The following is a 13,098-nucleotide window of genomic DNA, read 5'->3' as shown; positions in this document are numbered from 1 at the left end:
AGAACTAGCTGCTGAGCAAGCCAGGGTTCAGAGGCGGATCCTCTGAACTCACTGTATTTTTCTCTTACAGCATTCAACATGTATTTACATCTAAGAATCTGTTCAGTCCCTCAGAGAGCTAATTCCTATGAGCCAGCATTTTTCTCTATCCCAATATAGCCATGTCTCACCATGGTTCCTGTTGTCCCTGAGTTAATGATCTAATTGGGACAAGCAGGGTCAGATTTAAGAAGAAAAAATATAAATGCTGGTTCGAGTTCAGCTGCTCCACTTCCAGTCCAGCTCCCTGCTAATGTACCTGGGAAAGCAGCAGAAGTTTGCCTAAGTGCTTGCGCTCCTGCACCCACCAGTGAGGTCTGGAGGAAGCTCCTGACTCTTGACTTAGGCCTGGCCCAGCCACTGCCATTGTGGCTATTTGGGAAGTGAACTAGCAGATAGAAAATTCATATTCATTCTTTCTCTCATTAGATTTACTTATTTATTTATTTATTTGAAAATTACAGGAGAGGAGAAGAGACAGAAAAATCTTTCATCTGCTGGTTCACGCTCCATATGGCTGCAATGGCCAGTATACATCACATATGGCTGCAATGGCCAGTACAAAGGAGCCAGTACTACTTCTAGGTTTCACACGTGGCTACATGTGCTTGGGCCCCATTTGCTATCTTTCTAGGCACATTAGCAGGGAGCTGGATTGGAATTGGAGCAGCTGGAACTTGACTTGGGACACATAGGATACTGGCACTGTGGGCAATGGCTTAACCAGCAATACCACAGTGCCAGCCCTAATAAATAAATATTTTTTTAAGAAGGCGAATTTCACATTGTGTGTCCCTGTGCTGTTGGGTAACTCTAAACTTAAAAGATACTGAGTTAGTAGGGTTTGAAGATTGTAACAGTCTAGGCTATAGATAAAATGAGAATGGATGATATAAGAACTAAAAGACCACTTGAGGAATATCAGTATTTAAGAAGTGCTTGGGGGCCCAGTGTGGTAGGCTAGCAGCTAAAGTCCTCAACTTGAACACTCCAGGATCTCATATGGGCGCCAGTTCTAATCCTGGCAGCCCCATTTCCCACCCAGCTCCCTGCCTGTGGCCTGGGAAAGCAGTCGAGGATGGCCCAAAGTCTTGGGACTCTGCACCCGCATGGGAGACCCGGAAGAGGCTCCTGGTTCCTGGCTTTAGATTGGCTCAGCTCCGACTGTTAAAGCTGCTTAGGGAGTGAATCAATCGATGGACAGAAGATCTTCCTCTGTGTCTCTCTTCTTCTCTGAATGTCTGACTTTGCAATAAAAAAAAAAAATCTTAAAAAAAAAAGTGCTTGGAAATAGTGATCCAGTACAGTACATGGAGGGGTAGAGAGATCACAGGAGAAAAATAATTGTTAAAAAAAAATTGTTCCTGCATGTTTTGGACACTTTCACTGCATCTTTATGAAATCTTCACATAGTATTACTGTGTCTCCATTTTACATAGGAAAAAACCTGAAGATTGTAGAACCTGAGGTCAGGTTCTATAGAACTGGCATGGCTTGCTTTTTTAAAGTATGTAGTATCCTGAGCATGGAAGTGTTTAAAGAGAACCATCCACAAAATGGCCACTCCAAGGTCAGCAGTTAACATTGTCCTTGGTCCTCTGGCTGCCTCCATTGCTATTCCCAGTGTGAATTGGATCATGGGCACCTGTGGAAACTGCGATTAGTACCTAACCCCATTGTACATACGAAGGAGAGGCCTAAATTAACCAAGTGGCACTGTAAACCTTTGTGCCATCTGTCCTACTCTGGGACATGTTCCCTGAGGTACTGTTTGACATCACTTCCAACTCTTAAATAAATTTTATTTTTTATAATGATTACATGGTGGATCAGGGTGGGAAGGATTGGTGTTTAGGGAAAATTGGTGTATTCATCACTTCCAAATTTGCTATTCTTGTTTCTTTGCACATGTCCCAGTATCCAGGGATGAGGAACCGCCACCTCATATCAACCAAGTCTCAATGTGTACATATACCGAGAGTTCTGTCCAAGTGGTTTGGATAGTTCTCAAATGTGCCGATTTCACCGATGTGAGAATAATGTCATCCTTCCAATGTCCAATCACCTCCAATTCTCATGCTACAGCTCTGGAAGTCAAGCATGGGTGATGGTAACCAACATCTCCCATAACAAGCTACTACAACCTTGTCTGGGTTTATAATCTGTAATGCTCAGTACTGAAAATTGCACTTGACATACGTCTTTAGAATTTGACTTCACAGGCACGGTAGCCTAGTGGCTAAAGTCTTCGCCTTACACGCATCAGGATCCCATATGAATGCCGGTTCTAATCCCAGTGGTTCCACTTCCCATCCAGCTCCCAGCTTGTGGCCTGGGAAAGCAGTCTAGGACGGTCCAAAGTCTTGGGACCCTGCACCCACATGGGAGACCAGGAAGAGGCTCCTGGCTTTGGATCCCCGCAGCTCCAGCCACTGCAGCCACTTTGGGGCTGAATCAATGGATAGAAGATCTTCCTTTCTGTCTCTTCCTCACTGTGTATCCGACTTTCCAATAAAAATAAGTAAATCTTAAAAAAAAAAAAGTGAGCACGGATTGGAGACAATGTAAAATTCAAAAAACACAAACAGGATTAGAGCGTGCACTGACGAGAATGTAGGACTTGGAGAGGCACCGATTTTTTTCCAGACTAGAAAAACACGATGCCCGACGAGCACACACACTTAGGGGACCGAGAGCGCCCTCTTTGTCGCCCTACCCAGCGGCCAGCTCGGGCAGCGCCTGCCCCGCGGCAGTTACCGGAAGTGACGCCTCCATCTCGCGAGAAGCAAGGCGCGCCAGGCTCGGCGGCCCGGAACCGGCCTGGGAGCAGCGGCGGAGCCTGAGGCCGCTCGCCCTCCCGCCCCATGGAGCGGCCTCCGGGGCTGCGGCCGGGCACGGGCGGGCCCTGGGAGATGCGGGAGCGGCTAGGCACCGGCGGCTTCGGGAACGTCTGTTTGTATCAGCATCGGGTGAGGCGGAGCGCGGGAGGAGGCGAGGGGGGCGGCGTGGGGCTGAGCGTCTGGGGAACGCGGGGCTGTCAGTGTGAGGGAGACTGTGGCCGAGACCCAGGGAGCGGGCGTGTGTGTGTGTGTGTGTGTGACAGGTGTATGGTGAGAGAGAAGAGTGTGTGAGGGAGAGGGTTGTGACAGGTTATGTGAGAGAAGTGTGTGTGAGGGAGAGGCGTGTGTGACAGATGTGTGTGTGTGAGTGTGTGCGTGTGACAGGTGTGTGAGAAGTGTGTGTGAGGGATCAGTGTGTGTGTGACAGGTGTGTGTGAGAAGTGTGTGTGTGACAGGTGTGTGTGAGAAGTGTGAGTGAGGGAGGGGTGGGACAGACTGAGGGTGAATGTGGCTGAGGGATGGAAAGTGGCAGATTCAGAACAGGAGGTTCGAGCATTTGCTTAAGATTTAATTGGAAATGTCCAGTCGTTGTAGAGGCTGTTAATAAACAAATTTGAGGTATTTCTCATGGTACACCAATAAAAGCTATGGGCCTTTTCCCCAGGGGAGCATGCACAGCTGGCCTTGCACACCCCGCCAGTGCCTTCGCAGGGGTCAGGTTGATGACCCTGTGGTGTATCTGGCTTTTGCTTTGTTATCTGCAAAACAGGCGGGAGGATATTCACCGTGGATCTGTTGGAGAGTAAGATGGTAACATAGGGCTGAGTGCAGTAGACCTTAGCCTTGAATGTTAGCTCCTGCTGCTGCTATTATCATAATCTTTAACATCATTAATTGGCCTTAAGAAGGGAAATGTTGAGGTAAAAGCAGTGTTCTAGAAGAATTATTCTGTACGAGAGATAAATGTAAGTGGAAAAATATGTGGGACATGGGAGCCGTTATTTAAATGCCTGTGCTTGACTTGGTGATACACAAGTTAGTCTAAGAGGAGAAATCATAATTTGCTGTCTTGAGGAAAATGAGTCTGTGATTGGGAGTGGCAAGTAAAAGAAATTCTGCTTAGGAGAATTAGGCTTGTTTGTGAGGAGCTAGAATAACAAATGTCACCGACAGGACTGAGAAAAGATTTCTCCAAAGAGCCTAGGAGAAAAGCCTGGACAGAAGGAGCACAAAGGTGGAGGGCTAAGGCATGAGGTATGGTGGCAGTAGTGAAGTTGTATGCTTACTTATTCTCACCATCAGAGGAAACATACATATGACCTCAAAGGGGGATAAAGAAGGAGCCCAGAGCTCCCATGACTGGCAGGGGGTGGGTGGGAATGTTGCATTTGTATATTTCAGCTGCATGTCTTGAAATGCAATGAGGAAGAGGAACGGCGACATGATGGTTTATTTAGCTGATTACTGCACTGGGTGCTGATCATGCCAAAGTCAACAAGAACAGTATTCTTTGCCCTCAAGGAAATTCCAGGTCTACTCAGAGAGATTGCCCTAGAAATAAAGTGCAGTGTGTAGACATTGGCAAAGTGGATGTTTGCAAGGTGCTGCCGAAGCACAACAGAGCAATCAGAGGACTCTTCCTAGGCCTAGGGAATGGGCTAGCACTTCTCACCATGTTTGGACAAACTCATCCCATGAGCCACTTTTTTCAAAGGGTACAATAGGCCCTGCTTCTCAGTGAGTCCCACATGTATGGATGTAATCACCTGTGACCCTTTAAAAACATTGCATCTTAGTCGGACCCTCGGAGCATGCCCCACATCAGGGACCCTGCAATGGTTGGGAGGCTGAGTGTGGCTTCTCCCCCTCTCTCCCCTCCTGCCAGATACAGGAAGCAAAAAGAGAATGTCAGAACAATGGATGGTAACACCCACTTTCCTCTAGCCCTTGACTCTTAGAACCCTAATCAAATACGTAAAAAGCTTAAAAAATAAAATTTATACAATAAGAGAAGATGCATCTGTTCTGAGCATGTACAGACTCTTCGCTTGTCATTCCCTACACAATGCAGCACAAACGTTAACATAGCATATGCATTGTGTTAGACATTGTGAGGTGATTTAAAACATATGGGAGGCTATGCATAGGGTGTGTTTATAGAATATTTCTGTACTATGGCATTTCATATAAGGGACTTGAGTGTCAGCCGAATTCCTAGAACCAATCTCTCATGGAGAACAAGGAACAGCAGTGCTGTGTTTAAATGTCCCCTTCACAGTCACAGACGTAGAGCATAGCCTGTTTGGCCCTGACCTTGGTTCCTAGGCTACGTGTGGGTGCTACACGAATGTGGTGAAGCTTGGCTCTTTGCTGTAATGTGTATCAGCATAGTTTTCGTTTCAGTCAGAATTGGCTGAAGTCTCTGGTCATAGACAACAGCTGTTAGGTTTGCTTGATAGATAAAGAAGCAGGACTTCAGTCATTGTTTAGGATTAGAATCTGATTTGGGTGTAGTCATACTAAAACTATTTTAGACTGTTTTGAAGCCAGAGAACTCTGAATTATTTTCTTCATTCTACTTGTGCTGAGGCAAAGGCCTTCATTAGTTGTTTAGAAAAGGGGTTTGTTGGGAGGACAGAATCTTTGTATTTTTCTATTATTAGGTGCTGTTGTAAAGAGATGAGTCTTAGGGTCAGTGTAAGTCACTTTTTGCATGTGTTTTGCAGTGTGTTTGGGGCTTAAAACAGTGGTTTAAAGCAGTTTATCTAGCTGAAGTGTTGACTTGAGAGCAATGGATAGACATGCTTGATTAGTAAAGTTGCAAAGAGTTTTGCTTCCCTAGGCTGACATTTTGTTTTATAGTAAGTAAATCTTCACTTATTTTTAAAAATTTTCTGTTGATTATCTGTTGTCAGGAACTTGATCTCAAAATAGCAATTAAGTCTTGTCGCCTAGAACTAAGTACTAAGAACAGAGAACGGTGGTGCCATGAAATCCAAATCATGAAAAAGTAAGTATCCATGGTGACTTAAATTCCCCTAGATCTATAGCCCAACCAAGTTGCCTTTGTAGGGAGGTGGGCCAGGAATCCACTGTTCCTTGAATCTTTGTGGAATAATAGTTTTATCTTCGTTAATGAAGATACGTATTCTGAACAGCGTCTGGTGCAGTGGTGAAAACAACACTTGGGACCCTGCATCCCACAGTGGAGTGCCTGGGCTTGACTCCCTACTCTGCTTCTGACTCTGCCTTTTTGCTAACATGCGCTGGGAGGCAGCAGGTGATGGAAGGCTCAAATGACTGAGTCCTTGCCATCCGTGGGCAAGGTTCACATTGAGTTTCAGGTTGTGGGTCAGGCTGGGCCAGCCCTGACTGTAGTCGACATCTGGGAAGTGAACCAGCAGCTGGAAGCTTTCTCTGTCTCTGCCTTTCAATTTAAATTAATAGCATTATATTGTAATTAAGAAAATTTAGTTTAAAAGGTCAGTCTGGTGTTTTCTGACCCAGCTCTTTAAAGGCAGAATCCTTCTTTAAGATCTTGAGCAATGCTCATCTATTTTACCTCCTAATTAGGCATTAATTGCCACTTTCATTTAAAAATTTTTTTCATTTATGTATTTTCATCTACTTGAACAGAGTGACAAAGAAGAGATCTTTTTAATACATTGCTTCACTCTCCAAATGCCCACATGAGTCAAGGTGCGGGCCAGGCTAAAGTTAGGAACCAGGAATTCCATCTGCATTTCCTGTGTGAATGGCAGGGACTCTAGCACTTGAACCATTGTCATCTGCTACTTCCTGTGCTGCATTAGAGGGACGCGGGGTGGAAGAGCAGTTGCTGCGACTTGTACCAGCATTCTGATGCAGGATGCAGGCATCCCTAGTGGCAGCTTAACAGGCTGTGCCACAGCACCTGTTGCCACTCCTATTTCTTTTGCACCTAGTTTTGTTAAATAGTTCATGTACTGCCTTCTAAAAATTAAACTTAGTGACTTCAAACAAAAAACGTTAAGTATGTCATCAATGTTGTGGCTGAAGAATTTGGGAGTGGCTTTATGGGATGGTTCTAGCTCAGGATCTCTCCAGAAATGTCTCAGAATGTTGACTGGAGCTAAAATATCTGCTTGAAGTGTACTTGATCATATAAACCTCTCCATTGGGAAGTTTGAGCCTGCTTATGCTATGGCAGGTAGCTTTGCTCAGAACAGGTGGCCTGGGAGAGAGAAAATAAGATGAAAGCTGATGGGTCCTGTGATCTTTCCCAGGGAGTCATATTCCTTCATTTTTGTTACATTTGGTTCCTCAGAAATGAGCCACTAAGTACATCATACACTCAAGGAGAGCAAATTAAACTTTGGGTTTTATTTCTTCAAATCGTTATTTATTTTGTGTGAGAAACAGATAGGCAGACAGGTCTCATCTTATAGCAAGGACCTAGTCCAGGTTTTCTACAGGGGTGGCCAGAACTCAACCTCTTGGGCTGCTACCTCTGCCTGTAGGGTGCATGGTGAGAGGAAGTTAGAGTAAGCCTTGGAATCAGGACAGGTACTCTGGCACTCCAGTATGAAGTGTGAGAATCCAAACAGCATCTTTTTTTTTTAAGATTTATTTATTTTTATTGGAAAGACACATATACAGGTTGGAGGAGAGACAGAGAAGATCTTGCATCCATTGATTCATTCCCCAAGTGGCCTCAACGGTCAGAACTGAGCCGATCTGAAGCCAGGAGCCTCTTCCTGGTCTCCCACATGGGTACAGGATCCGAAGGCTTGGGGCCGTCCTCGACTGCTTTCCGAAGCCACAACCAGGGAGCTGGATGAGAAACGAGGCTGCCGGGATTAGACCCAGCACCCATATGGCATCCCAGCATGTTCAAAGCAAGTACTTGAACTGCTACGCTATGGTGCCAGCCTCCAAACAGCGTCTTAACTGCCATGTCAAACACTTCTTAAAGGGAGAAGTAGGCATATTTGAAACTTCTGCAGTTGGAATGCTAAGGGCTTCACTTCTGTTCATCATAGAAACTTTGTTTTTAAGCATTATTCTGATTTTTTATATAAGGAAGAAACAGCTCATGGTTGGTAGAACCTGAATTTTGAGCGAGTACTTTCTGACTCCAGTGTAGTCTTGCTTCACTTTAATGGTTCTCAAACCTGGCTGTGTAGCAAAGTTATCAGGAAAGCCTAACAACATGAAATTCTTTTTTTTTTTTTAAGATTTATTTATTTTTATTACAAAGTCAGATATACAGAGAGGAGGAGAGACAGAGAGGAAGATCTTCCGTCCCGATGATTCACTCCCCAAGTGACCACAACGGCCAGTGCGCGCCAATCCGAAGCCGGAAACTAGGATCCTCTTCCAGGTCTCCCACACGGGTACAGGGTCCCAAAGCTTTGGGCCGTCCTCGACTGCTTTCTCAGGCCACAAGCAGGGAGCTGGATGGGAAGTGGAGCTGCCGGGATTAGAACCGGCGCCCATATGGGATCCTGGTGCTTTCAAGGCGAGGACTTTAGCCACTAGGCCACACCGCTGGGCCCATAAAGGAATTATTTTAACAGTATTTATCTCTGAGTGACATTGTGAACGATTATGAGAGAGATGGCAGGATTTAGGCTTTTGGGGGCAAACTACTGGATTTTATTGCTTACTTGACTACCTAGTCACTGTGTGATCATATGTTGCTTGATCAGTTTGTGCTTCAGTTTAACCCTATATGATGAAACTATTGATAAATCTACCTATAATAGGATTATTATTTTGAGCAATGTATTTGTGTTATTATATGCAAACTGCTTACTGCTTGGCACATAGAAATGTAGTTGTAGCATAATGAAGATGTTTTATGTATATTTTCCTTTAAAAAGTTATTAGCTTTTAATAATCCAAGTCATAAATTACAATGTTATCCCTCATATTTATTTTTCCTCCTCATCTTTTTCTCTTATTAACTACCATTTCAAATCTAGTTCCTTTTTATTGGAAAATAATTTTTTATAGTAGTGCTTTTTCTTTTGTTGTAGGTTGAATCATGCCAATGTTGTAAAGGCCTGTGATGTTCCTGAGGAATTGAATTTTTTGATTAATGATGTTCCTCTTCTAGCAATGGAGTACTGTTCTGGAGGAGATCTCCGGAAGGTAATGTGGGTATTTTAATATAAGGTAGTAAGTCTGAAACTATGGTAGTATTTGAATCATGTCCAATATGATCATCTAAAGCAAGAATCAGAAAACTGGCTGCTTTCATGTAGCTGCAGAACTGAGTGGTTGTGACTGGGATCACATGATTGCAAAGCCTGAAGTATTTGTTCTCTGTCCTTTACAGAAAATATTTGCTGACCTCTAACTTAAAACACTTTTTTTTTTGTTTGCTATATGGTGTTGTATCATAATATCGGTGTTTAAGGTACTTATGAAAGATATTTTCAGGGTTGGTGTCATGGTATAGCAAGCCAAGGTTCTGTCTGTTGCCCCAGCATCCCCTACAGGTAGTATTTCATGTCCTGTCTGCACAGGTCTGATCCAGCTCTCTGCTTGTGGCCTGGGAAAGCAGTTATGGATGGCTCAAGTCCTTGAGTCCCTGTACCCACATCGGAGATCTAGCTCAGCTCTAGCCTTTTTTTTTTTTTATAAAGATTTTATTGTTATTGGAAAGCCGGATATACAGAGAGGAGGAGAGACAGAGAGGAAGATCTTCCATCCAATGTTTCACTCCCCAAGTGAGCCGCAACGGGCCGGTACGCGCCGATCCGAAGCCAGGAACCAGGAACCTCTCCTGGGTCTCCCATGCGGGTGCAGAGTCCCAAAGCTTTGGGCTGTCCTCGACTGCTTTCTCAGGCCACAGGCAGGGAGCTGGATGGGAAGTGGAGCTGCTGGGATTAGAACCGGCGCCCATATGGGATCCTGGGGCTTTCCAGGTGAGGACTTTAGCCACTAGGCCACGCCATCGGGCCCAGCTCTAGCCTTTCAGGGAGTGAACCAGTAGACAGAAAAGCCGTCTTTGTGTCTCCCTTTTTCTGCCTTTCAAATAAAACTGAAATAAATTTGTTATTTGAAAAAGTCATTTTCTCTATTGAAATCTCTTTCCTGTCTCACCTTGAATGTCCCTATATGAATGTTATTATATATCCTGCATCTGTGAGATTTGGGGAGCTTTCTAATTTCAAGTATGTTCATGACTTTATGAGCCTTGTGAAGCTCACATGTCTTCACTGTTGCCTTGGTGATTTTTTTCCTTATTCTTTTTTTTTTTTAATATTAAGATTCATTTATTTATTTGAAAGGCAAAGTTACAGAGAAGGAGAAAGAAAGAAAGATCTTCCATTCACTGGTTCACTTTCTAAATGGGTATAATCAGCTGGGCCAGTGCAAAGCACAGAGCACGGAGCCTATAATTGCATCTTGGTCCCTTGTCGCTGCGAGAGCCCAAAGACTTGGGTTGTCTTTCTCTACTTTCCCAGGTGCATTCGCAGGGAGCTGAATCAGAAGTAGAGCATCTGGGTCTTGAGCCAGTGGCCATCTGGGATGCTGGTGTTGCGGACAGCTGCTTGACCCACTGTGCCACAGTACTGCTCCTCTTGCCATACTTTGTTTATCATGACTTGTTTTCTCATTTGACTATTAGAGTATGGTGATTAGTGCACACTGTAAACTGCTGCCTAGCAACTCACAGTGTACATTGTTAAACTTTTTTTTTTTTTTGCTATAGCTGCTCAACAAACCAGAAAATTGTTGTGGACTTAAGGAAAGCCAGATACTATCTTTATTGAGTGATATAGGTATGTAATTATTATTAAAATACTGCCATAATTTAATGTTTGTTTGGTCTATAGAAGATTTGTATACTTTTTGGGAATTAAGGAGAATTGTTGCTGTACTATACAAAGCGTATAAAATTTTAGCATCTATAAGAAGTTCTCACAAAAACTTATTACTGTTGATGCTAAACTAAAGCTAGAATATTTTGTTATTTGGATTCGGTTTAGCTAACAGTCCTTGTCTTAAAGATATCCCATTGTTGACAAAAACTGGTGTGAAATAACCTTATTAAAATTCTACTTCACCACTCCAGTTGACAGTAGTTTACAACAGAATCGCATGCCTTTGGGAGATAGGACCTCACATCAACTCTTCATTCAGAATTGCTCCTTAAAACTCTGTAACGTAATCAATATGTAGGCCTTTTGAAGAAGCTTGAAAGCCCAGAATTTATTCACTATATATTTTGATTTGAATCTTTTCCTACGTGTGGGATCAAAGTTCTAGTTTAAGGAAGAGATTTAGGTGGGAGGTAGAAGTAATAAAAATCATAAGGATTTCTCAATTGCATGTATTTCTTTTTAATGTTAATTCTCATTAGTGAACTGAGTTTGTAGTACTTCCATGTTTATATAACTTTAGTATTCTGGGAGTGTGACTGTTTACAAAAATAAAAATTGTAATATTGTTTGCGCAGTTAAATGGCTCACAAAAACTTGAGTATTAGTGATCTCTGCATAAAATGTGAGAAGAATTTTTCTAACTCAATTTTTTCTATTCACTATACATTTTGAGTTACTTCAAAATGCATTTTAAATTTTATTTAGGGTCTGGGATTCGATATTTGCATGAAAACAAAATTATACATCGAGATCTAAAACCTGAAAACATAGTACTTCAGGATGTTGGTGGAAAGGTAGGTGAAACCTGAAGAGCTGTCCCATGCCCGTTGAATACAGTCTCCCTGGTACAGTTTACATGTGAGCTTTGGAGTCTTTAAGTGTCATAACACTCTACTAATTTTTCTGTGTCAGTCCTTGCTGTACTGAATTATAGTGTTGTTGTGTGGTTTTATTTATCTTTTTAAGATTTTAAAATTCATTTCCTAGGCAAAGTGACAGAACAGGCAGAGAGAAAGAGATTATATTATGATCTTCCATCTACTGGTTTCACTCTGTAGTGGCTGCAACATATCAGGTGGGCTGGGTTGGGCAGAAGCCTGAAGACAAGAACTTCATCCTATAGAGGTGGCAAGGACTCAAGTATTGGCATCATCATCTACTGCCTTCCAAGGGCAATAGCAGGGAGGTGAATTAGGAACCAGAGTAGCCAGAACTTGAACTGGGCACTCCAGGGTTGGATGTGGGCATCCTAATTAACTGTTTAACATGTTGCACTACATTGCTTGCCCCTAGTGTTGTGTTGTGTTTGTGAAACAGAGCTTCCTTCTACTGGTTCACTCCCTAAATGACTACAATAGCTGAACAAGGCCAGTCTGATATAGGAGCTAATACAATCCATGTCTCCTGTGTAGGTGGCAGGGAACTTAAGAATTGAAGTTTGTGTGTAACTTTTGTTTCCTCTGCTAAATAGTGGCTGTTTTGAAGAAGGAATTATGTTTTTGTTTTGCTCATATCTACTTTTCTAGCATACCTAGCAGAGATACAAGACAGTGAGTAAATAGTTTGTTGATATTTGTTTTATGCTTATGAAGCAAATTCAAAATACATACACAGAATCCTTGAGTCTGCTGTACTTTAAGAAACGTATGTGTGTTTTTAAAATTCGTGCTGTTCCAGAATTCTCTTCTAAAAGATTTATGTATTTTTTTTTTTGAAAGGCAGATTTTAGAGAGAAGGAAAGACAGAAAGTCTTTAATCACTGATTCATTTCCAAAATGGCCACAATGGCCAGAATTGAGCCAATCCAAAGTCAGGAGCCAGGAACTTCTAGGTCTACCTTGTGGATGCTGGAGCCCAAGTTCTGTGGCCGTCCTCTAATCTTCCCAGGCCATACACAGGGAACTGAATTGGAAGTGGAATAGTTAAAATTAGAACTGGCACCTGGTTGGATGCCGGCATCACAGGGCTGAGGGTTAACGTGCTGTGCCGCTGCACTAGCCCCTGCTTTGCAGGAGTCTTGAATTCCATCTTGTTTTCTCCATGTGGGTGTTATGGGCGCAGGCATTTGCATCGTCTTCCCATCCTGTGGTTTTTTTCAGAGGCATTTACAGGGAGCAGGATCAAAACAGGAGCTGCCAGGACTTGAACCAGAACTCATAGGGAATGTTAGTACTCAGACAGCATCTTAACCTGCCACAGTCCCAGCCAACATGCCATTCCCCACCTCATTTCCATGTTTAATTAAAATTTGGTATCTCAGATTCATAAGTGAGCTGTATTGAGAATAACCAAAAACTAATTGACTTTTAAAATGTTTTCATTAACTTGTGTAGTTTTCTTGT

The 13,098-nt window shown here is 43.1% G+C and overlaps 1 protein-coding gene across 4 annotated transcripts in view; it reads left to right on the top strand.

Moving 5' to 3' along the window:
* The first annotated feature begins 2,809 nt into the window (after positions 1 to 2,809).
* Positions 2,810 to 13,098, top strand: part of CHUK (component of inhibitor of nuclear factor kappa B kinase complex) — a 36,263-nt gene continuing 25,974 nt past the window's right edge. For 3 of the 4 annotated variants that reach the window (XR_009246461.1, XR_009246460.1, XM_058671122.1), the window contains exons 1-5: positions 2,815 to 3,008; positions 5,795 to 5,889; positions 8,900 to 9,014; positions 10,585 to 10,654; positions 11,462 to 11,550. Coding sequence is in view for 2 of the 4 variants with exons in the window: in XM_058671122.1 (XP_058527105.1) it covers positions 2,904 to 3,008; positions 5,795 to 5,889; positions 8,900 to 9,014; positions 10,585 to 10,654; positions 11,462 to 11,550 (474 nt within the window). In the remaining 2 variants the exon portion in view is untranslated. Of the gene's footprint in view, positions 3,009 to 5,794; positions 5,890 to 8,899; positions 9,015 to 10,584; positions 10,655 to 11,461; positions 11,551 to 13,098 lie in introns of all 4 variants that reach the window. The other variant, XM_058671121.1, reaches the window with a different exon arrangement.

The sequence above is a fragment of the Ochotona princeps genome, chromosome 13 (genome assembly GCF_030435755.1).
Source record: "Ochotona princeps isolate mOchPri1 chromosome 13, mOchPri1.hap1, whole genome shotgun sequence".
Classification (NCBI taxonomy): domain Eukaryota; kingdom Metazoa; phylum Chordata; class Mammalia; order Lagomorpha; family Ochotonidae; genus Ochotona; species Ochotona princeps.
The sequence above is the reverse complement of the archived record's forward strand: the minus strand, read 5'-3'. Positions and strand labels throughout refer to the sequence as shown.